At 45.9% G+C, this 24,732-nt stretch overlaps 1 protein-coding gene across 2 annotated transcripts in view; it reads right to left on the reverse strand.

Moving 5' to 3' along the window:
- The window catches only part of LOC142764738 (uncharacterized), a 62,568-nt gene extending 47,995 nt beyond the window's left edge, over positions 1 to 14,573 (reverse strand). Inside the window, exons 1-3 of one of the 2 annotated variants that reach the window (XM_075865267.1) lie at positions 14,400 to 14,573; positions 3,953 to 4,114; positions 3,572 to 3,859 (exon numbers count right to left, since the gene is read on the reverse strand). In XM_075865267.1, the coding sequence (XP_075721382.1) occupies positions 3,572 to 3,859; positions 3,953 to 4,114; positions 14,400 to 14,483 (534 nt within the window). In that variant the 5' untranslated portion in view covers positions 14,484 to 14,573. Of the gene's footprint in view, positions 1 to 2,252; positions 3,860 to 3,952; positions 4,115 to 14,399 lie in introns of those variants that run through there. The other variant, XM_075865266.1, reaches the window with a different exon arrangement.
- Between the last annotated feature and the right edge of the window lie 10,159 nt (positions 14,574 to 24,732).

Raw genomic sequence — 24,732 nt, forward strand, 5'->3', positions numbered from 1 at the left:
ATTTTATGAAAAAGACAAAGTCGTAATATTTTCCTGCGAACAGACAGATCAAGTAGGTTAAGGGAAGATTTCAAGGACGAGACGCTAGCCATACGAAAATAGTTTGATAATATGAAGCGTGTGGAACGATTCTAGATAGCTTCGATATCATGAAGTAACGAGTTGATATGCGGGTCCCAGATCGACGACGCATACTCCAGCTTTGGCTGAACTAAAGTTTTGTATAAAACGAGTTTAATATCTGCTGAAGCAAGAGCAAAATTTCGTCGTAAAAAACCGAGCATGTGGTTAGCGTCACTTGTGATATGATCGATGGGTGTTTGCCAAGAAAGGTTATCCGAGATGTACACGCCAAGATATTTGTAACATGACACTTTGGTTAGGGGGTCGTGGTTGAGTATGTAAGTGCACGCTGTAGTATTATGTTTTTGACGGGTTACTCGCATTACTTTGCACTTATTTGTGTTCAGTTTCATTAACCATGTATCGCACCAGGTAGAAATCTTATTAAGGTCAGATTGTAGCGCACTTTGGTCAGCGGAATCCAAAATTTCTCTGTAAATTGCGCAGTCGTCCGCGAAGAGTCTAATAGTTGATGATAGTGTATTCGGCAAGTCATTAATATAAATTAAGAATAATAGGGGACCTAAGACAGAACCTTGCGGCACACCAGACGTAACAGAGCAGTGCGTGGAAATAAAGCCATTAGCAACAACGTATTGTGTGCGGTTACTTAGAAAACACTCCAACCATTTGAGAATATTTACATCTAGATTGATTGAGTTTAATTTAGAAAGCAGTAGTTTATGACAAACGGTATCGAATGCCTTCGCGAAGTCGATAAATACGCAGTCGATAACTGAAGAACGGTCAGCGGCGCAAAATAGGTCGTTAGTGAGGCTAAGTAACTGAGTTTCACAGGAGTAATTTTTTCTGAAACCATGTTGGAATTCGCTAAAAAAGGAATTGTTTTCGAGAAAGCGGACTAAATGGCTGTAGATAATGTGCTCAACAATTTTACATGGTGCACTGATGAGCGATATGGGTCTGTAATTGATGGGATTGTGAGTGTTACCTGTTTTGGGCAAAGGAACCACCTTTCCGACCTTCCAATCCTGTGGTATTTCAGAAGTTCCCAGAGACTGTGAAAAAATCTTAGATAGAATTATAGCGGATAACATTTCAGTATTTTTTAAGAATTTGGGGTTAATACCATCATCTCCGGGGGAGGAAGGTTTCAGATTCTTTATCAATTTGGCAACACCCACCCAGTCTATGATTAATGGATCCATAGGTAAATAATTGCAAGCAGGGAAAGGGGACAAACTGTATGGCGTACAGGTCACAAATACCGACGAAAATACCGTATTTAAGGCTTCGCAGCACATTTCACTTGGGATCATACAGTCGTCTTCAGACATCAGTTCAATTTTCTTTTCACTTTTTCCGTTGATGGTTAGCCAAAATCTACGGGGATTAGTTCTAAGCATAGAGGGGAGGGTAACTTCAAAGAAAGAACGCTTAGCCACGGCAAGCGCGTGCGCATATTCATCGGCTGATTCATTGTACGCAGCCCATCGGTCAGTTGACCTCGAGCATTTGGCTTTCCGAAAAAGGCGCTGCTTTTTATTGCGTAGTCGCTTTACGGTCGGTGTGAACCACGGGGATTGAACAGTATTCGTTATTCTACGCAGTGGTACATAGTGGTCTATTAACTCAGACACCTTGGATTTGAACTGATGCCAGTTTTTGTCTACAGAACGCTGATCAAAATTTTGAAACAGTTCTTCGGTGAATATTTCAAGCTCCCTATTTATTGCAGCATAGTCTGCACGTTTATAGTCTCTGAATGTTTTGGAGGTTTTCTGTCGTCTGGGATTCCTGTTGGGAATAGTAAAGTGGATTGCTGAATGGTCAATGAGACCAGGTATCACAGAAAGGGATGTAACAAGATCTGCGTGAGTTGTGAGGACTAAGTCTAGAATAGTTGAGCTGGTAGTAGTAACACGGATCGGGTACTTGACAAGTTGTATTAGATTGAAATCTGAGCACACACTGACAAAAGATGCGCTTTCAGACGAGCTGGAGCTAGCACTTGGTTAGGGTAAACACCAAGAAATATCGGGCAGATTGAAGTCTCCCAGAACAAAGAACCCTGCAGCAGGAAATCTAATATGTATCTTATTTAAAACATCATGAAATATTTCGGAAAAGCCTGAAGAAGAATTTGGAGGCCGATAGCAGGCACAAAGAATGTAGTCTTTGTGGTGCAGGCGAATGCACACACAAACTAATTCTAGTTCAGAAGCGACATTCTCTTTGAAAGACACAAATTCCTTTGATGCCGCAATTAAGACGCCTCCGCCAGAACGGCTACCTCGGTCGTAGCGATAAAGAACGTAGTTTTTTGCACCATGCAAAACTTCCCTGCTATCAATTTTCGCTGACAACCAGGTTTCCGTCAGTATGATTACATCTGCCAGGCACGCATGAACAAGGGATAATAATTCGTCACGCTTGTTCATTACGCTCCTTACATTACAAAGGAGAAAGGAAATTTCCCGCTCAATAGCATCAGCCTGTGTGCGCACATCTAGCTACGTTGAAGACTGACCTTCACTTTTGTTTGGGGAACACGATCCGGCTTAGCCCAGACTATTATGATTACTTCGGCAGTTTTGAAAGCGCCCATCCTTTAGTCCAATTTCAACAACACGATCGGTAATGCTGCAATACACATAGCTCTTTTTGTCGATTACAACTTTGTTGTACTTCATCGAAAATGGCTGACTGGTGGCCTTCGCGAAATCCAGCAACTTTTTACGTACGGTGCGCGTTGCCTTACAAAAGTCCTGAGCAACTGAAATGTTTGTACCGCGTAGCTTGGACTTTTGTGAAAAAATTGATTCTTTCGTTTTAAAAGACGCAAATTGGACGATGATTGGCCGGCACTTATGTTCGACAAACGCTCCTAATCTGTGCGCACGATTAATCGCTTCATCGGACAATTGTATTTTGAACTTGTCAGAAAGAATTCCCCTAATTTTATTTTCTGCTTCAGCCCACGTCTCTTCCGCACAATCAGATATTCCATAGAATACCAAATTTTCTCGTCGTGCCCTGTCTTCAAAATCATCTAGCCGTGATTGTAGTGTGGCGCTTTCATTACGTACAGCTGACGTATTCATCGCGTCCAAATTCGCTTCATCATGTATACGTCAAAGAAACTTACTTTTTCTTCAACAGCGGCAAGACGCATTGTTAAGTCAGATACCTTGGTGTCAAGAATTCGTTGGTTTTCTTTTACCTCATTGGTAGATTCCAAGAGCTGGTCGTGCCGCTCGTCTAGGTGCTTAGTAAGACGGTTAATTGCAGACAAGACTTGGCTAGTTTCAGCTGCAGGGTCCAGTTTTGGGGGACCAGGGTTAAGCTCAACGTCACCTCCTAGTACAACAAGTTTAACAACATACACAATGTCATGAAACTCAGGCACTAAAACATGTGGGCACGGGAATAGCAGCAGGCAGATATTATCGGATCTTTTCGAATAGAGCGAGGGTACAGTACCAACCTGAACAAAAAAGCAGAAAGGGTTTTTAGCGACCATCGTCGCTGCTGCCATTCCATGCCCACTGAATTGTGGCGAAGTCAGAAGGCGGCTTAAGTAGGCCATGCTGGATGCGGTCGATGTCCCTCTGGCGGCTTGGGCAGCGTCCCCTTGCGGAGACACGTATGGAGGCAGGTCACATGGCGCAAAATGGATCGTTGTTATCTCCAGGACCGGGCGTTTTTCAGCAGCATTTGGGTGCGCCGAAGTCACGGCGCAGGCATAACGGCACGTGTGGAGAAGTGCAGCCAACTGAACAAAAAAGCAAAAAGGGTTTTTAGCGACCATCGTCGCTGCTGCCATTCCATGCCCACTGAATTATGGCGAAGTCGGAAGGCGGCTTACGTAGGCCATGCTGGATGCGGTCGATGTCCCTCTGGCGGCTTGGGCAGCGTCCCCTTGGGGAGACACGTATGGAGGCAGGTCACATGGCGCAGAATGGATCGTTGTTATCTCCAGGACCGGGCGTTTTTCAGCAGCATTTGGGTGCGCCGAAGTCGAGGCCCCCTGAGTCGAATGTGTCATTCAGCAACATCTAATCACCGACAGAAGAAGCCACATGCGAATGCACAATGGAAAGGGCTGTACGCAACGACAGCTGAAGACTGCATGACCTCGGTCGATACCGAGGCTTTGTACGCCATAGGGGTCGTCCTTCTCGAAGAATCAAGTATCTGAAAGATTAAACCTATTTATGGAGTCATCAGCAGGTACAACATTCCTCTAACAATGCTAGTGGACACCGGACCACCTGTAAGCATCATTTCAGCAGCTATGTTTCTGAAGTATGAAATGAAGGGGAGGCAGTTGCGAAAAACACAGCTAAAACTGTCCTGCCTTTTGGGTGAACTTCTCCAGCTGGGACAACTAAGCAAGACGGCCACATGCGATGGGAAGGATATGCAAGGCACGGTAACAGTGTTTAACAGTCCGAAAACATCGTTATGTGGCCGAGACATGATAACAACTTTAAACGAAATCCGAGTTCCCACGCTCACAACGTCGTCGCAAGTGTGCAACCTATGATGTTCAACAGAGTCAGCCCGGAACTAGAGGCCCTACTTAGCCAATAAGCTGACTTTTTGTTCATGGTCTTAGATTTTGCAAGAGACCACTGGTGACCTTTCATCAGAAAGAAAACGCTGTTTCCTGTGTGTTTATTGCGACAATCAACACATGAGGTTCGCACACAATATTTCGCTGTAAATTCACAGACTCTTCAAGGATTTCAAGGATGCTGAAAAAAAGGATTCAAGCAGTGTAAACTTAATGTTACTTTTGCGCATGACTTATGAAATCAGCTCTGCTTTTACACTGACATCTTTTTCAAGAACAGCTATCTCCGCCTCATTTTATTTAGCTGTTATGCGAAACCTGTTCACCTTGACAAAATACATGCCATGTCGTTTTTTGCACTGGAGTCTTTCAAAGCCCGATCTACTGCCCCCAGCAAGCACTTCAGAGTTTTTCGGAGCCCTGCCATCTCATCTTGCGTGCTCTGTACCTCAAGCTCTTTCCTTCTGAAAGCTATCCGCTGTGCTACAACATGCTTCTGTTCTCCTGTGTGCAACGCATATCTAGGCATATCTTGGAGCACTGATGACTTCACTTCCTTCAACAAAGGAACGGTAAGCAGCCTACTGTGGGTTTCTCACAGCCTCATAGATAACTAACTGAGAGATATAAAAGAGTTCTGCTATAATCACTGCTATAATTAGCTTGTTCACACTGAAAGCTCGTTCTAACAACAGCTGTTCATAGCTAGGCAAGAGAAGGACCTTCAGCATTTCCCATAAGATTGAGAACAGGTAATGCATGCTTAAGGCGCACAAAAATAACATTTAGGCATTCACGGTCTCTTTCCAAGTCCTTTAGTTCATGCAGTTTTTCTTGGTAGAAGTGAATATTGTGCACACACAACATCTCTTCTGTGCTCAGAAAGAAGCTTGTTGTCAATGAAACTGTTAAGAACAACTTTCACCTCCAGTCGACATTCAGGCCATCCATCATGAGCTGCACAATTTTGCTCAGAGAAAACGATGCGAGTGCTTTTGTGAACTTCTGCAAGAGGTCATCTATTGTGCTGTGACCGCAGAATGTCGAAGTCAGATATCTGGTTGTTACCTCACAGTTGTTCCACGATCTGACGTGAAACATCAAGTTGCTTCCTTTGCAGGTATTCGTTCAAGGTTCCAACAAAAAGTACTACAATATGCTCAAACATTTGCATTACTTGTCGTACTTGTGAAATAAAAGGGTGAAACGGGTCTTAGAAGGCCAAAAATTGCAAAAAAATCCACTTCTTGAAGCTGATATTTTCAAAATCTGCACCTATTTTCGCACTTATCTGAGAAGTTTCTAGCTTCTCGCGTCATTATTTCTGGCGGAAAATCAATTCATAACATCCCTGTGAGATGAATGTGAGCGCAAATTGACGCTAAAATCGCGCTTTTTCCGCGCCAAACTGTTGCCGTTACACAGGAGCTATGGTGTTCATCTTGGTCTCCTTTGGAAGGGTCGTTTTTCATCTTCAATTTCCCGCCACCGCTGGCTCACCTTGCTCATTGTTTTTTTAGCGAAAACGCGTCATTGAGATGCACTAGCGCGTGATTCAATTGGCTGCTTGGGGCAAGTGAGGATTGGCCAAGAGGCGCTTTCGACGTCTGCTTCACCATCGTGACGCGCACAGACAAGCGCCATTTTGTCATGGTGCTACTGACTGCTTGCGGAAGTAAAGAAGTTCCGTGCTACAATAATTTGTGAAGCGGGTTTGGCGGTGGTTCTTTCGCTGTGAACTTCAGAAAGATCCCCGCTATGGCTCAGGACAACGAGGATAATGAACTCGACGCGGTCAACGGCGGTCGCCCAGTCACCGGTGTAGGCCTAACTCACGTACGAGCGCTTTGGTTGCCGACGTCACTGAGAACGGCTGTGTTTTGCAGCGTCATCACTTAGAGGACGGCAAGTAAAAAGCAGAAGTGAAGCTACGAGAGATATCAATCTTTGTAGTGACAGAACGGAAGTGCAGTCTTATCGCTAAACCCGGCGATGTTGTGGTTCCCCCAGCCTGACGAAAGGATCTTGAACTGCACGACAGGTCGTCAGAGTGGAGTACGCCGCGCGTCGACCAACAACAGAAAGTCAATCCGTTCGCAGTGAACATGCTCGCGGTCCACAGGTAGACTGCTTTTAACAACGTGTTCGCAACGTTGTCGCAATCTCCACTCGAAAATGCGGCAGTCTTACGTGAAAAGGAAACTAACACCTCGGCACTTGTGTAGCCTCAAAATTGATGAGCGAGGGCCCCGCCGTGGTGGTCTAGTGGCTAAGGTACTCGGCTGCTGACCCGCAGGGCGCGGGTTCGAATCCCGGCTGCGGCGGCTGCATTTCCGATGGAGGCGGAAATGTTGTAGGCCCGTGTACTCAGATTTGGGTGCACGTTAAAGAACCCCAGGTGGTCTAAATTTCCGGAGCCCTCCACTACGGCGTCTCCCATAATCATATAGTGGTTTTGGGACGTTAAACCCCACATATCAATCAATTGATGAGCGAGGGAGCGACTTTGGTTCGCGACACTTACGGGTAACTTATTCTGGACAAGCCGGAAAACATCGTTGCGTTATTCGACGGATCGTGGATGACACACGCACATTTGTCGGACATCGCCATCAGTACAGTCACCGAACTGATAAGCGGCCTCGCGGCAGACGAGCACACGGCGACAACTTGCTACATGACTAGAAGAAACGACACGCTCGTACAAACAATCAGTCCTATTACATTCCCGGGGCATATTAACTGCCTAAAAGTATGTGTGCCACGATTTTTTTTTCCTTAAAACTGCGAAATTAGGTTTTAACAGCATTATTCTCGAAGCACAGATTTTGACCACTTTCTTTTGCTTGTTCGGTAAAAGTGGACCTAGGACAGCTAGAGTTGTAATTGTTTTTGCACAATGTAGCTGAATGTGCACAAAAAACATTGCTGGGAGCCTATTTTTAATGGACAGCTACGTTTTTTTATTTTAATATAAAAATTTCTCTATTTGGTTACATGCAACGAACTTTACTGTGCTGTAATTCGAGAAGTACTCGTTCAATTTTCGATCAGCTTGCAGCATTGCACTCCTTAGGCTTTCTAGCATTCATTTATATGTCAATGGCTGTGTAATCATAAGCGCATACATTTTTACAGTTAAAAATGTTACAATTCTTTGTTTTCTTCATTTTCTCAAAATGGCAATTTTGTACACCCTCTATGAAAATTACTGCAATATATCTGAAACTATTACAGATAGCAGAATATTTTATTTTGCAGCATGAAGCTATATGTTTGGAGCACACAACATAGGAAGCAGATTTTGATTTCTCTTGATGCAAATTTTCCAAACTAGTCTTTTGTATGCCCACACAATGGCCAAATTCAGGGCTTTGAAGTTTAGTGTACTGTAAAGTAAGAAATAATGACCCATTCAAAAAAGTGCTTCTTATGTTGCATGTCTTATGCTTTCTACTGTCGATCCCTATGTTATTTATAAATTTTTGACAGGTGGTTATTTTTCTATTCTGGCAAGAATATAAATTGATATCTTGATTACTTATTCAACTAATGAAGCTACAGAAAAAATAACTACATTTTTAGAATCCAGAGAACAAACTAAGTAAGCATGCCAACTTCTGTCACACTTGGTTCAAAAATAAATGAGAGAGCCCTGAGAACCTTGGTCCCTCCTTAAAAATGAACCAGACCGTTGCACACGATGAAAGAGCATTTATTCTCAGAACAGGTAAAACACCGCAAAATTTCATCATCTGAAAACATCATTTTAAATAAATTCGAAATTAATGCACTAGAGCAACAGATGTGACCATGTAACTTTCATCATCCACTATATTTCTGCTTCGACCCCGGAGTCGTTCTTTCTGTAGTCTCCATCAAGTGTCACAGTTCGAGAGGCAGTTGCTGTGATTTCACGATGACAAGTCACCTCGAAGGTCAGGTTTGCCACTTGCATAAAACTTGCGACAGATGAGATGACCTCACCTGCTAAATTTTTGTATCAGAGCTTTGTGCCTTTCCGATGGCTATTCAAGGCAAATTACCCAATTGTTGCGATGCCAAACATCTTCTACAATACAGTGGAACCCTGATTATACAACTTTCAAGGGACCAAGTAAAACAGTCATATAACCCAGGCGTCCTGTAATCGAAAAAGAAACCCGCCCGCATTTTCCTACGGGGGGAACTCCAGTAAATGCGTTACAAAGTGGAGGGGGTATCGCGTGAACATTGCGCAATTGGGTATAATTTGTGAATGTTTAATCGTTATTACACCTTTATTGTTCTTATTCATTGAATAAAGGAGAGTGGTATGACGCTGATGTTGGGTTGTGCCCCACTACTGAGTGAAGGTAATGTTGCTTCCATCACATCTACTCGAGTCAAGGAAAGCATCAAGTCAAGCGAAAGCCAAGTAAAGACTCCCTTGCTTGAGTGAATTCTCAATGCACGATCCAGTGCCTAGACATACAGGGTGGCCAGCGAACGGTTTTGCAGGGCAAGCGGTCGATTTTTTACTAGCCGACACAGCCTGCGTTGGCCTTGTGAGAGGAGAGAGGGGGAGGGAAGCGACAGTTTTGCGGGTGTCTTCCTGGGCCGGCACAAAATGTGTGCATGCAGCACGACACGCGAGCATGCGCAGTGGGGGTGCGGACGGCGCAGTTGCCAAAGCGCAACATTGTGTAATTAAGAAATTATCCGCATTGAAAACTAAGCTTTAGGCAGCGACACTCAGCCTTGCCCAAAAAACTGGTACAGACTGCCTGAATAGACCCACGGCATGACCATGTGCCGATGCAAGGAAGGTATATTAAATTATTCTTGCCAAGTGGCAGCTAATGGCAGCATTGCTTAGTTCAAGGAGGTAAAACGGAGTCCTTATTCTCAACCTTACAAAAAAACAAAAAATAGAATTCAACGCGTATATTTATATGATAAACAGTCCGAAAATCGCCTGCCCATCAGAAGAGTGAGACACAATGTCATCACTATTACACAAAAGTGACAGACCACAAGCTTGTCTAGAATGCCTTCGTGCGCGACTTGAGCTGTGTGCGTTGTAATTTGTTGCCCTGTGAGGTACTACTAGTGGTTTCTCCCTTTTATGAATGTTGACGTCGAGCGAAAGTAATTTTGCATCAAGAAGACAGCTATGTCACACTCTTATGCGTGTACAAGCCTGTGACTGCGACGAAGACAAGATATCAGTTGTATGTTGAGTAGGCAAAGTTTCTACAAACCGAAAACGTGAAAATATGAGCTTTTTGGCTGGCTAAAACTACTTTGAGTCGCTGGACCTCAACCAGGTAACGACCCCAGATACGTACGCATGTGATCGGGGCTCATGTAGCATGAACTTTCAGGAGAATAAATTTTCCATCCTAAAAAGACATCCTGTCTCACTCGCTACTTTTCCAATCTTGAACCTAGGGGAATAAAAGTTCATATTTCGCACTCGTGAATATAAGCGTCAATGTTTGATTCGAGTGAAGGTGTTTTTTTTTCCTTTCGGTTGAAATCTGAGGGTTGTAAGATTTGAAGTTCGCATGAAACTGGGCTTTTAAATACTTTATTTCTATGGGGCATATTGTCGGGACTAAACCAATTCGTCGTAAAGTGCCGGTCGTCGCAAAACCGGGGGACGTATAATCGACATTCGACTGTATTGTGATCTTGGTTGGATAAAGATCACTTGATTCCGATCACACTAAGTTGCGATATACCGTATGATGAAGCCACGCAAGCTGGAACCAGAACTTTCCACCTGGAATTTTTTCAAAGAAAGCGTACTGTGTACTGGGTGAAAATTCACACACAAGCCTGACAGACAAAATACCACTCTCTATTGTGCCCAGTGCAGGTGTCGTGATGGCACAGGGAGCGATGCCTGCCATCGTCAAGCGCTGTGCTATGAGGCCATGCCAGTCAATGGACGATCTTCTACGAGTCTCCTCTTTTTCTCCTGATTATGAATGAGATTTCCCCCCCCCCTCAAAAAAAACAGAGCAGAAATGAGTCTTCCATGTAGGAGCACAATATTAAAAAATTTAGACATGATGCGCCACTGATTCCGCCTGCACAACTTCTACGGCACTCGCTACAATGGATGGCAGCACCACCTTTACAGCTGTGGACATGGCCTAGCTCCAGAGTGCACAAAGATGACAGCATATAGCCTATTTATAAACCATGGCGCGACCAAGCAATATGACTTGGGTTACATTTATTTCCGATAGATAGTCTTTGTCACGGCTGTGCAATTTCATGAACACAGTTTTGTCAACACAGCTTGTTTTCATTGTCATTCTTAAGAAAAAAGGGCGTTTGAAATAAGCTAGAGGTTGTTACACAGCATTTCCAAGGATTACAAGGAGTTCAGGGCATTCAACAAGTTTCAAGGGCCCTGAAACTGATATTGTCAATATCAATGATATTGAAGAATTTTAAGGGGCTGTGCGAACCCTGAGCAGAGCAAGCAAAAGTAAATCGACTACAGAAAGAAGGCTTAGAAAAAATGTAGAGAGGGTGTCACTGAGATGGCTTTACCAAAAAGAAAAAAATAATAAACAGTGAAACTTCATCACGGTTCGTTCAACAGTGTGTTCATATGACTATGGATGCATATGAAGTGTTTAGTTCTTAAACAAAACTTATTGTAAATAGAAAAGGCTTCTTTGTCCCTTTCAAAGGTAGAACAGTGTACATAGGTTTGGGAGTAGTCCTAGGAGCAGGCAAATGTGCCTTTTGTAGCAAGCTTTGAGGAGCCACAGTGGCCTTCTTGAGCAGTCAGAGAGAACAATCAGAGCATATGTCACCCCATTTCGACAACATTTGTCGAATGCTTCATTTTTTTAACACTAAGGTGAATTGTGCAATAACCTTAATATTGTTACAGCAATATCAACACACTCAACGGATTTCAGCAGTCGCTGCTACATCCCATGTCAAGCCAAAACTGATAACATGCCATCACCCATCGTATACACTACCCACAGAGGAATGCGCTCGAGCAGGGACGATGAAGGCAGCTGAAACAGAGATATTACTAGCTGGCCCATCTTTAATGCTCAGAGGGCACATGTAAACACCCCGCTTGGGAGGATTGCTGTCCAAGCAGAGAGGAAACAACCTGCCAGCCTTGAACAAGCACGAAAAGACGAAAGGGAAGGGGTGAACTCTGCTTCTAAAGGCACTGGCGTGCGTCCTAGTTCAGCAGCCATCAGTGGGCAGCTCAAACACACTTCGAAGGAGATTGTGCGAAAAGTGTTGCTCTTTCTGAAGTGGCTTTCTGAAGAGGCGAATGCCTCGCAGGTCTTAAACAAGTAGTAAGGGATATGGAGATGGGGCAGGGGTCTCGCTCCTGAAGCAATTGTGAACTTGAATTCTACGGGCATGCGTACTACCTCGACAGGCATCAGCAGTTGGCTCGTATACCCTGCTACGTGTTGTACTCTCTACACGGACGCATTGTGTAAAAAAGCATCTCTCCACGAAGAGCCTGCATTCGCTTACACTAGCACTTTCTGGTGTTTTGTGATATCACATTGAAAAAAGTTAGCTGCCAGCCTGACTTTGTATAGCATTTCGATTCACTGCTATTACATTCATTTCTTCACCCTTGAGGTAAAACTGAACTTTTTTTTGCCAATTGATGACAACACTGATTGTTCTGATGGCGTTCGGGAAGCGCATAAGAGTTCTTTGTTTGTGGCTGGCCATTTGGTCACGGTGGCTTGCCACCTAAGTTATGCCAGCTTCAAAATCAAGCCGCGCGAAAAGTCCTGGAAGTGCTCAAGCAGACGTTGCAACTCATCATACCAGATGAACTAAAAGTGGGAATCATTGCCTTGGCTTTATTATAGACATAATGAAGAACATTGCCCAGTGTGATCAAGAGACATCTACTTTTTTATATCATAAAAGCTTTTGAACACACGAGTCTCCAATGCCTACACTGTATTTACTCGCGTAATAATCGCACTCGCATAATGACCGCACCCCTAAACTTTGTCGTCTAAATTCAACGTTTTTTTTCCCCGTGTAATGATCACAACCTGAACTTGCCGCATCGACATGTCATGTGCGAAGTCTAGCTGAACGCACCTATCATTGTTTCTGTGATCTGAAAGCGGGCATCACTATGCTAGCTAATGCCGTAAATTTACCTACTTAAATGAAAGCATTACTTATTTAGATGGAAAAAACTGTTTTCACGCGTGTGACGTACTCACAACCTCCATAACTGACGCAAAGAAGAAAAATATTGCTGTGGCTTCGCTCCGTCAGCCGCCATGTTTGTTTTGACATCCCACACTGTTACAGCGGCGGCCGCCTGTTGGTCGACCTGTGTTCATCTCGCAGCAATGTTTTTTGTTTCCTGAGACCACTCTTTTTTTGGTGTGCTTTCTGATCATCTGTTGAAGTGCCGTTTCACCATGGGGCGGTATGCGAGCTTCACTGCGGCGTTCAAGCTGAAGGCGCTTGACTACGCGCTAGAGCACGGCGACCGCGCTGCCAGCAGACATTTCGGCGTCGACGAAATCCGGATCCGATATTGGAAAAAACAGCGCGACATGCTCATGGCTACTAACAGCACGCGATGGGCTTTCCGAGGACCCAAATTTGGCAAGTTCCCAGACATTGAAAAGGCAGTGCTCGAATACGTGAAGGACATGCGCAAGAACAGTTATAGACATGATACGGACGCTGGCGTGCAGTTTCCCGGAGGCTGGGAATAGCCACAAAACATCCGCGCCAGTTCCGGCTGGACGACAAGCTTTATGCGGCGGAATGGACTGTTGCTGGCTTTTACAACGCGCTCGATGGCATAGAAGATGACCCTCTGTGGGAGAGTGAAAACACTACCGGTTTCGACTGGTAACCGTGCGGCGACGACAATGACGCCAGTGATGCTTCGGAGTCTGAATGAACGTTAGGGGGTTGGGAGAGGTAAAAAATAAAAGGGAAGTGCGCCATGCATGTAGCTCCTGCGTAATGCATGCGTTTTATTACAAAGTTAAGCCTTAATTTACTTTTATTTTTCGTTAAGTTCGTGATAGCTACTGTAAGAATTCTGATTAGCGACTTTTTTGCGTTTCCGGTGCTCAGAATACATTTTCACGGAAAATTTACTCCGCGTAATGATCGCATCCCGAAGTTGGAGTCAGTTTCTTGAAAAAAAAAGTGCGGTCATTATGCGAGTATATACGGTAGCTGTTACTGCTTGTCTTTGATGGCTACATTATGGGACGCGAAGTGACTTGTGAACGATATGATCACTTCTCTATGCCTTAATGTCAGTTCGCTAACAAATATGTTCAATTGTTGACGGCATGTTCAGCTTTCAACAATGGCGATGTATGCAATGGCGAAGACTGATTAGGCTGGATATATTGTGACAAAAAGTGCATTGCTGAAATGCATTGAGCATCAGGGCACTTTGGAAAAGCTGCATAGTGTTTGTCGTGACAAGAAATATTTTTGGACTATAAATGGCCTACATTGTTGTGAAAACTAGAAGAGTTGGTGGACTTTTGTGCAGTTGGTGCGAGCTTTACTCGAATATGCGCGACAAGGCACAGGAAGATGGCACTGTACCTAAATGGCACAATTGGAGCACCGCTGTTCTTTTCGATGTCATACAGTGGAAAACATTTTAGTTCAACATCACTAGCAACATGATTGACCAGAACGAATGTTATACGAAATATGTCCTCCCACCGTGAGGAAGTACCTGGCTGCAATGCTGGCCGGGACTGGCTGACACCGGATCCTCCGTGGGCTGGGCCTGCTCAGGGGGGCTCCACGGGAGCCTCATCTTGCCACTGCTCTTCCCCCTGGCCTCAAGCTTTCGCTTCTCAGCAACGTGCTCGTGCGAGACCTGCCGAGCATGGCTTCACAGAAAATAGCGAGGCGGCTAGCTTTCTGCATGAGCCTGGTTCACCGCTGGAGTCATGTCTGCTTGAGCGTTCACTGGGGCTGGGCTGTGGGAAATTAATGTGCACTTTTCTCTCTTTCTGCCTAACTTAAATTTGAGCAAGTAGAACTGTATTGCCAGAATTTTGCTCTTTACAAACAGGCTCTCTCTCTTGCACTATGTCAGCTTACTGAAAGAAATGACAAGTTTAAGCTTCAACCCCCGTAAATGATCAGCTTTGCAGAAGTACAGACATCACATTTTCAGGAAAGAACAAGTACAGCACAAATGCTCTACCAAGGTAGATAAATCTCAATGGCTGGGCAGATGTGAATCAATGTATGCAGTTTCTTGGCATACTTTCTTTGTAGTTCATTAGTTCCAGTTTGCTCTTTAGATGCCAAAGTGAGCCCAGTGCTCTGATGTATCTGATTTAACTGCCATATTGTAGGGCCACACCAAAAATATTTTCTTTGTAGAAGTGCACAAATATATGAAATGCTTTTCTAACAATCTTTGCTACTCTGTTTGACTGGCACTAGAATTGTACTATTCGAAGTATTCGAAACACAGTGGAGCCCGCTTATAATGAACCTGAGCGTGACGTGGCATCCCTTCGCTGTGTCCTGAAGTTCATAGTAAATGAAACAAAGCTTTTAGAAAAAGTTGCGAGTGAAAACACAAACTTTTCGGTTCAAAAAGTCCGTGATGCACGTGTATCGAAGAACAGAAGCGATAAGGGCGGTCTCGAGTTCATTTAAAACAGCAAATCGCTCGTTCGCTGAGGCCCGTGGAAGAAGCTGCATGAGGCACTGGCTCCAAAGTTCAGTCCTTCTCGCAATCCGATTCCTACAAATCGCTCTCGCTGCGTACTTCATTCACAATGCCAAAACCTGTGCACGGTTCCGCAGTGTTGGCATCATCATTGGCCGTAATTAAACCATCACAACAGATGTCCCCCGCTCTCGCAGGTCGGAAAATGCTAGAGGGAGCTGATTTATGCGGTCGTCTAAACATCGGCTCCTGCTTGTTCACCTTTTTTTTTCTGTAAAAGCTAGCTATGTGTTTGATGCCTTTTGCTCCAGTCGACGCCCGAAGTCTTGAGGACAACGTGTAAACAATTTTGTCACGAGGATGGATCTTTTACCGAATTTTGAAGAACTTTTTTGTTAGACCACACTGTGGCTTACTAGGCCTAAGGTTAGGCTTAAGTAAGCCTAACGCAAGGCTAAGCGCATTTCAGCTATCAAGATAGCTATGCAAGTCACTGTGCAAGGGGAGGACATTTCTCCCGAAGAATTCCAGTGTTCTGGATGGACAACGGCGCTTTGTAAGCGTAAGTCAACTAAAGCATCCGTGGCGGGCGCTGAAGTTCAAGGCCCACCATACAGCAAGAACGCTGACACCCGATCTGCCGCCAACGTGAAGAAATACCTACCCAAAGCGTCAAGGCTTCCTCGTCTACCAAGGAAATATTTTCACATCATTGTTAGGCCTTGGGGAGGCCTGAACGTCAAGAGTACCAGTAACGTCCGGATTTCTCAAGCCCTCTCGACAGCGGCGCGTTTCCCCGCTGCGGATATTGCAGAATACATCATTTGTCCTAACGCTGTGCAGAACATTGTTGTGATTAGTACGCCATCGCAAGCCAACGCCAGAGTCCTTCAATTTTACTGGTCACGAAACTGCTCCGTAACTCAATGGGAGAGCTTCATGTGATGCGTTGGGTTGCCGCGCGGTGGCGCCACCATCTCACTGAGGGGATTCGTTGGGCCGGTCGGGCGGCGTTGCGCTGGCTCGAACGACGGTAGAGGCAAAAATTAAAGGTGAAAGTGAACGCTGGATGACAGAGATACACGAAAAAAAGGATGCCGCGTCTAGGATTTTTTGGAGCCACATAAAGGCGCTAGGTAGGAAGTCTGTCACAACGCAACAGCATATTCTAGATGAAGGAGGAAATCAATTGGAAGGGTACGAAGCGCTAGGTTACATCCAAAAGGTAACAGCCGATTCGTTTCAAAAGAGCGTCCAGGGGATCTCCCCGGTGAGTAAAAGTGTGGCGGAGAAAGCAACAGAGGAAGAGCTAGTACTAGATAATTTCAACTGGAAAAAGGCCGAAGGAAAAATTCCAAAGCGCACTGCCGCGGGTTTAGATGGGATTCCCGTTAGCCTCATTAACGAACTAGGACATAACACTAAAGAAGCATTGTTAAAAGCAGTAGAAAAAAGCTTAAAGGACGGACAAATACCGGACAGTTGGCGACAAAGTAGAATGAACTTAATCTATAAAGGCAAGGGAGAAAAGGACAAGATTCGCTCGTATAGACCACTAACCATTACATCGGTACTATACAGGTTGGCGATGCAAGCAGTAAAAATGAAAATAGAAACATGGGCCGAACATAACGATATTTTGGGAGAACTTCAGAACGGATTTCGAGTCGACAGGCGGTTAGACGATAACCTGTTTGTTCTCACTCAGTGTATAGAAATATCTAAAATAGAGAATAGGCCCTTGTACGTGGCTTTTCTAGACATCACTGGGGCATACGACAACGTTAATCAGGAAATTTTGTGGGATATATTGAAAGGAATGGGCATGGCTGACGACTGTATACAGCTTTTGAGGGAGATATACCGAGAAAATACAGTTTGCATAGAGTGGGAAGGAATGCGTAGCAAAGAGAACGTTGAGGTTAGCAGGGGTCTGAGACAGGGATGTCCTTTGTCCCCACTGTTATTCATGCTGTACATGGTGAGTATGGAAAAAGCGCTAGAAGGTAGCAACATTGGTTTTAATCTGTCACACAAACAGGGCGGCATGATGATTGAGCAGAAGCTTCCAGGTTTATTTTATGCGGACGATATCGTCTTATTTGCGGACAGTCGAGATGATATACAGCAGCTGGCGAATATATGCGGAAGGGAAGGTGAAGCTCTTGGACTAGGATTCAGTGTAACGAAGTGTGGTTTGATGGTATTCAATGATCCCTGTGATCAGACGGTGTCCATACAAGGCCAAGAAATACCGAGGGTAAGTGAATACAAGTACCTTGGAGTATGGCTAAATGAGAGTGATAGATACATGGAGGTACAGGAAAAAGCCTCGGCAGCAAAAGGAAAGAGGAATGCGGCAATAATGAAGCACAGAGCGTTGTGGGGATACAATAGGTATGAGGTGCTTCGAGGTCTGTGGAAGGGTGTAATGGTTCCAGGGCTTACTTTTGGGAACTCAGTGGTGTGCATGAGGGCAGAGGTGCAATCGGGAATGGATGTAAATCAAAGGACTGTGGGACGCCTCGCGTTGGGTGCTCACGGGAAGACGACAAACGAGGCTGTAAAGGGCGATATGGGGTGGGCAGGTTTTGAGGCGAGGGAAGCGCAGAGCAAAATAAGGTTCGAAGAAAGGCTAAGAAATATGAAGGAGAGTAGATGGGCAGAGAAGGTGTTCCGTTATTTGTATAGGAAGAGCGTGGACACACAGTGGAGAAAAAGAACTAGAAGACTCACTAGTAAATATACGGCTGGTATTGTGAGCCATATGTCAACAAAGAGCGTTAAGGGAAAAGTCAGGGAGGCGGAGAGGATTTACTGGATGGCAGCTATGGAGAAAAAACCGGCTTTGAGTAACTACCGAAAGGGCAAAAATGAAATAAGGAGGGAGGCATTTTACGATAATTCAAGGGGAAGCGCTTTACTGTTTGAAGCGAGATCGGGTTGCCTTAGAACGCGTAGTTATAAAGCAAGATTCAGTAAAGAAGAAGAACAATGCACATGCTGCGGGAAAGATAAGGAAACGGCGGAGCATGTTCTGATTGAATGTGGAGATATCCACCCAGGTGTACGTTTGGGCACGAGCCTACAGGAAGCCTTGGGTTTTAGGGACAACAATGGAAAGCTGAACACACCCGCGATTGAAATAAGTAAGAGACGGTTAGAGTATTGGTGGCAGAAAATTAGAGAGAAAGGACAAAAATAAATATTGGAAAAATAAAATATGGACAGTGTGCCGTAAATGGCAGAGAACTTAAGCTGAAAATTTACCTTTTTTCCATTAAGATAGAATTTATCGAAGTGGAGGCATTAGGCCAACATAAAAAAAAGAAAAAAGGGTTTTTTTTTGTCGAGCCTGGTGGCATACTTGTCACCGCCCCGTTATAAAGGGGACGCTCATAGCATCCATCCATCCATCCATGCGAGTTGTTTGCTTTGTGTGGAAAACGTGCATATCGTGCTGTTGTGATGCGGCATTAGTGCAGCGACGATGCCGAACACGTGTTGTGTCCCGGGATGTCGTTCCGGGTACAAGGGCAGAACAGAAAAAGTTTCCTTGTTCTGTTTACCCAGCGACGGCATGGTGCGCGAGAAACGGAAGCGCTTGATTCCAAGGCAAGAAACGGATGACTTTTGCTTCGACTCTAAGTATGTGAGAGTGTGCGAGAAGCATTTCGATGTCAGTGACATCGTCCGCGCAGATGAATTTGTGGTGAATGGCGAAAAAGTGTCACTTCCGCGTGACAAGCCCCTTCTGAAGCCTTGTGCCATTCTAAGGAAGTTTGACGGCTTGCCAGCGTATTTGACGAAGCCGAAGCAGCGGTCACGGACCCTGACAAGAAGGTCCCCAGCGAAGCGACGTCGTGAGTCGTCCTCATGTGCCCGTAAAACAGAAGTTCATGCCAAACCAGGCACATCGAATGCCACGTCGTGTGATGAAGGGGAGTTTACGTCCAATGTTGTTTTAACTTTCTTGCCCGTGCAGTGATTATATCGGTGAAATTTCGAAGGAGTGTGTGAGCTGAAAATGCACTATTTGAAACAATTTTTGAAATTGTTGTGCAGATCTTGCACTGCCCACAGATCTTGTCGGCGAGGGGCCAACGCGCACTTCGGACTCGGTGTGCCAGACAGATGAATTTACCAGCCCTCTCGCCGAGGTTAAACTGCTGAAATGCCAACTTCGGGCAACGAAGCAACAGCTGACCTTGTGTCAGACGAAATTGGCCAAGATGAGAGTGCAAGCGAGCAAGCACAAAAAACTTGAACTAAGCCTTCAAAAAATGTCAACCCGCACGAAGTTGATTTTTGATCAGTACGTGATGAATGAGAATACCAAGTCTCCGAAAGCTGCCAGGTAAGTTTAGAAAACAGGCCAGCGCGTGTAGGATGTTTGGGAGCAGTGTTGGTGTATTTCGGTGTCAAATTTGGTTCTTTAGGTTACCCCACCATGCTTCTTCGCTGAAAATACACTTTAATGTTAACATTCCTTGGGCATGTTGAGAATATTGATTCAACAGGCCATATGCGTGTCACCACATAGATTTTGTTTCAGCACCCCCTATTTTTTATTACTCCAGCAGTTTCAAATAAAACTTGTGTTTGTTTTCTACAGCATTCCTTTTATCCTTAACGTGCCAACAGTCTCACTTTGCAGTGTCAATCGCTTATTGAGGATGAATACAATTACAGACGGATAAAGTTTTATACATTTTCGTATTGCCCATACTACAAGGTTGGAGAATGCGCTTTGGCTTGAACTAGTGTCCATAGCCTCTTGTGAGGCACTGGACGCCCGCTCTAAAGAGCGATCAGTGCGTCGCTTAGACTTCGCCTCGGTCGACGAAGTCTGTCCCCACCGAGCTGGGGGTCGATGAAGCCCCCTTGGCCTCGTGATTGCCCTGGCTGCTGCCAGAGCTTGTAGAGGTCACTGGTGTGGACAGGCTGAATGTGGGCAGGGCAGCGCTGGCTGCTCCCGCCATAGGGGCTTGTGGCATTGGCATCGGCACGCTAGGCGCTGTCCGGGCAACTGCCAAGAGCCTTTGTGGTGCCGTCCCTCGTTGCACCACTTCGGCAAAAGGTGTTTTTAGTGCCAATGATAACGACAACCGTTGTCTTGCTTCCCTGAATGTGATATTTTCCTTAACTTTTATAGTTATTATTTCTTTTTCTCTTTTCCAGGCTGGGCACGCTCTGGAGTATGCGGGGTGACTACCTTCGCAGTTAGCACAGAGGACCTCGTCATGACTACATTCATCAGCACTGTGGCTGGTTGTGCCACACTCAGGCGATGCACACATCCGCTGTCCTCGGCAGCTCTGGGATGCATGACCAAATCGCTGGCATTTGAAACAACGCCTCGGGTTCGGAATGAAGGGTCGGACATGGGGTTTTACATAGCCAGTTTCGACAGTCTCAGGTAAAGTGGTTGAGTTGAAGGTGAGTATCAAGTGCTTTGTTGCTATTTCATTGTTGTTACGTCTGATTTTGATGCGCTGGACATGTATTACACCTTGGTCCTTCCATCCATCAAAGAGCTCTTCTTCACTCAGTGTCATCAAATCTTCGTCCGATACCACGCCCTTCACTGTATTCATGGTAGGGTGTGCGCTCACAGAGACGGGGATGTTATCAAAGGCTATGAGGTGCGAGAGTTTATTGTACTGTTCCTTGTCTTTCAATTCGAGAAGCGGATCTTCACTTGCCATCTTCGTGGCCTTATAACCGGTTCCAATGGTCTTTCTGAAGCACTTGGCCACAAGGAAGGGTGAGATTGCTCTAGCTATGGTAGATGATTGTTCGCAATGGAGGACATGGTATTTTGGGAAAGCTTCTCTGTTTTTGGGCCAAGGTAGTGAAGTTTCGTCAGTGCGTACCCTTTTCGAAGCACGATCAGTTAAAGAGGGGATCGAGGATCCCATGGGAAAATGTGTATTTTTCGGTAACGGCGCCTACCACCCACCACGGAGTCCAACGAGGGGACGTGGCAGAGCATGAGGCATGTCTGCGCAACGCCAGCAGTACGCAGTTACTATAACCCATTATGGTTTACCCTAGTTTGAATAGGCCCACAAGGTTAACCCTTGCCGCCAGGAAAAACAGAAATTGAAGAGGGGAGATATCAGGAAAGATTGAAAGTAAGAGGGAAAGACGAAGATGAAGAGAGGCAGAGACAGGAAAAGGCGACTGCCGGTTTCCCCTGGGTGGGTAAGCCCAGGGGTGCCGTCTACGTGAAGCCGGGGCCAAAGGGGTGTGTTGCCTCCGCCGGGGGGCCTTAAAGGTCCAATCACCCGGCGTTGGCTCAACCCCCAGGATCCCCTTTTCCCCGGACACGGCAAAGCCCCGCACGGCTAGGCGTGGGAGGGAGCCAAACCCCCCCCCCCCCCGTTCGCTCGGGTCTATGGTGTCGCTACACACCAAACGCCTACTTGCGCAGGCGCCCTTGCGGAGCCCCGGACCCAGCATTTCCGACCAGGATGTGTAACTCCTGCCCGAGGGACTCCACGCCAGATCTTACCTTTGTTAAAAATGTTGAATCTGCTACTTGGCACGATTGTACGTGGATCTGGGTAGTGACCATAATGTCCTAGCTACCCATATCAGTGTAAAAGGTGAGCCCCTACGAGAGTTTAGTTTCACAGATTAGGATTACTTCCGGCATATCAGAAAAAAATGCAGGGAAGTTGGAGACTCCACCCCTAGCCTGGATCAATGGGCCAAACAGCTCAAGGGAGACGTTGGTGAGGTGACAAAAAGATACACACGAAAATTGAAAAGGATAGGATGGACAGTTGCCTTGCGCACCTCCTAGAGGCCAAGAAATCATTACTCAATAAGTAGAAGGGGCAGAGGTTCAATTGTCGGCTTCGCGAGAAAATTGCAAAACTTAACCGAACCATCGAGGACCACTGCCAGACGCTCTCTAGGCAGCAGTGAGATGAGGTGTGCAATTCTGTTGATGGCCAATTGAGAATAGGAGAGAAATGAGTTTGCTGAAGCACCTTTTGAACAAGTCAAATTCAAAGAGTAATCAAAGGCAAGCCCTTGCAAAATTCATACACGCCGCCAGACAGTTTGATTCTGAAGACGCTATACCGGATGGTTTGGCTCACAGATAATTACCCATTGGCTCCTCAAGCTATTCAGACTACTCGCCTTACACTGAACCCCCATGCACTGAGCTCGGAGAGCCCTTGGCCACCAGCGACGCTTGGGAAGTTCTTCAAACCCTTAATGGACGATCAGCTCCGGGGCCTGCTGAAACATCAAATTAGACATCAAGCTGCTCAAACATCAAATCATAGACGTGAACACAATGGACGTAACAGGCATCCTGGGTCTTGGCTTGGAAAAAGCGTTTGACATCATCTCTCACACGCACATCTTAAACTCCATTTCGGAGCTTGGACTGGGTGAAGCTTTTCACAGATACATCAGCTCTTTTTCGAATCCAGAAAGGCCACGTTCAATATCGGAGACCTCATAAAATCGACCCTATAAATCTGGCGATCGTCATCATCCAAGCTGCTAGCTTCAAGGCAGTCATCTGCGAGCTGTTCAACAGCAGCATTGATGACTCTGCCTTCTCCACACTCAGAAACAGATTTTACTGGCATTGAAGCGAAGGCTACAGAGCCAAATCACATTCATCTTATCGCCAGTGAACGTAGTTCTGCAAAAGTACACACATTTTCAAAGTGAAATATGAAAGTTCCTCTTTTATTTTCTGTGTGGAACAGTTCAAAACAGGATGCAGTACACAGCAACAAGACAGTTGTATTTATTTACCTTAACGGGGTTTTCGACACGTGAGAAAGCCCTGTATCGTCGTCTTTTTATGTATACCTCAAACACTAAGCGGCGCCCGAGTCTGCGTATACATCAAACACTGATGGTGTGCCTCCTGCCACTTTTCATCGAGATTACGAGATGCATTACGAGATGCGCGTTCAATTGAACTACTTCATGTAGGGCTACATGGGCAGAAATCTCCACCGCCGTAGCATTCCTTTCAAGGACAAGAAAAGTTTTTGCTGAGTATAGTCGCCTCTTTCCTGACATGATGCATGTATGGCTTCGTAGCTGTGAGCACTCCACAAACGTGCTCAAGAGTGCCACAAACAACAAACAAGGACATAGTACGCACTCGGTGATGCTGCCTGCCCTGCCTGCCCTGCCTGCCCTGCTCTGCCTGCCTGCCTGCCTGCCTGCCTGCCTGCCTGCCTGCCTGCCTGCCTGCCTGCCTGCCTGCCTGCCTGCCTGCCTGCCTGCCTGCCTGCCTGCGTCCGTCCGTCCGTCTGTCTGTCAGTGTCTGTCCGTTCATCTGTGTCTGTGTCTGTCCGTCCATCTGTCTGTCCGTCCATCTCTCTGTCCGTCCACCTGTCTGTCTGTCCGTCCATCTGCCTGTCTGATTGTCTGCCCGTGTGTCTGTCTGCCTGTCTACGACAACGGTCATGAACAAACAGACGGGGTGGCTACAACAACGGAGGGAGGATTGAATCGCAGCATAAGTGCATGAGGACCGCTGCGACGTCATGTTCTCAAAGTGTTCGGATAGTGAAAGGTGCAAAGCGCTTACATTTAAATCCAATCCAAGCCACCTCGCAGCTATTTAAATCCATTCGTTTCGGACGGTTCTTCAGACCGTTCCTTCTCCTCCGCATGAGAAACGGACAAAAACTGACGCGTGACACCTTGGCTCACGTGACATAGAAGGTCACGGCATTCGTCACGGCTCAAATGAATGGGCATGGAATCATCATAACGCTGGGAGGCTCACCTACGCTCTTGTTCATTCTGCAGTTCGTCTTTGGTGCTGCTGGCTGCGGGAACTGTTCGCAAGTGCCATTAGCCGGTGCGTTCGCCACTGGACCTACAGCCTCGGAAGTGTCCAGCGATGCCACTTCACCTGGATTAGAGTGACTGCATTCCTGCCGGCACGACCACCTTCAAGGTTTCCTGCCTTATCTTGCTCTACCTCAACTCGTGGCAGCTGCAGGAACATTGACAGCCCCACCTACGCCCCGTTTAAAACCGAGTGCTGCGCAGTCGCCGCTCAATGGGCATGGAAGCATCATAACGATGGGAGGCTCACCTACGCTCTTGCTCATTCTGCAGGTTAGTTACCAGTCCCAACTACGTCGCCATTGTTTTAAATCAGATGATCCGTTTCTAGTCGTGCTTCCATGCCCTGAAGCCTTGTTCGAACCTTTTTGCTCGCTGCTACTGCTTTTGTGTGGGGATGTTGAGTGCAACCCGGGTCCTGATGAATCATCGGCTGCTCTTGCGGAAGTTCTTAAAACCGTCAAAGATTTAAACGAGCGATCAATCAGAATGAAAACAGTACAAAAATCAGTTGCTGAAACGGTTTGTGAGC

The sequence above is a fragment of the Rhipicephalus microplus genome, chromosome 6, assembly GCF_043290135.1.
Source record: "Rhipicephalus microplus isolate Deutch F79 chromosome 6, USDA_Rmic, whole genome shotgun sequence".
Taxonomy (NCBI): domain Eukaryota; kingdom Metazoa; phylum Arthropoda; class Arachnida; order Ixodida; family Ixodidae; genus Rhipicephalus; species Rhipicephalus microplus.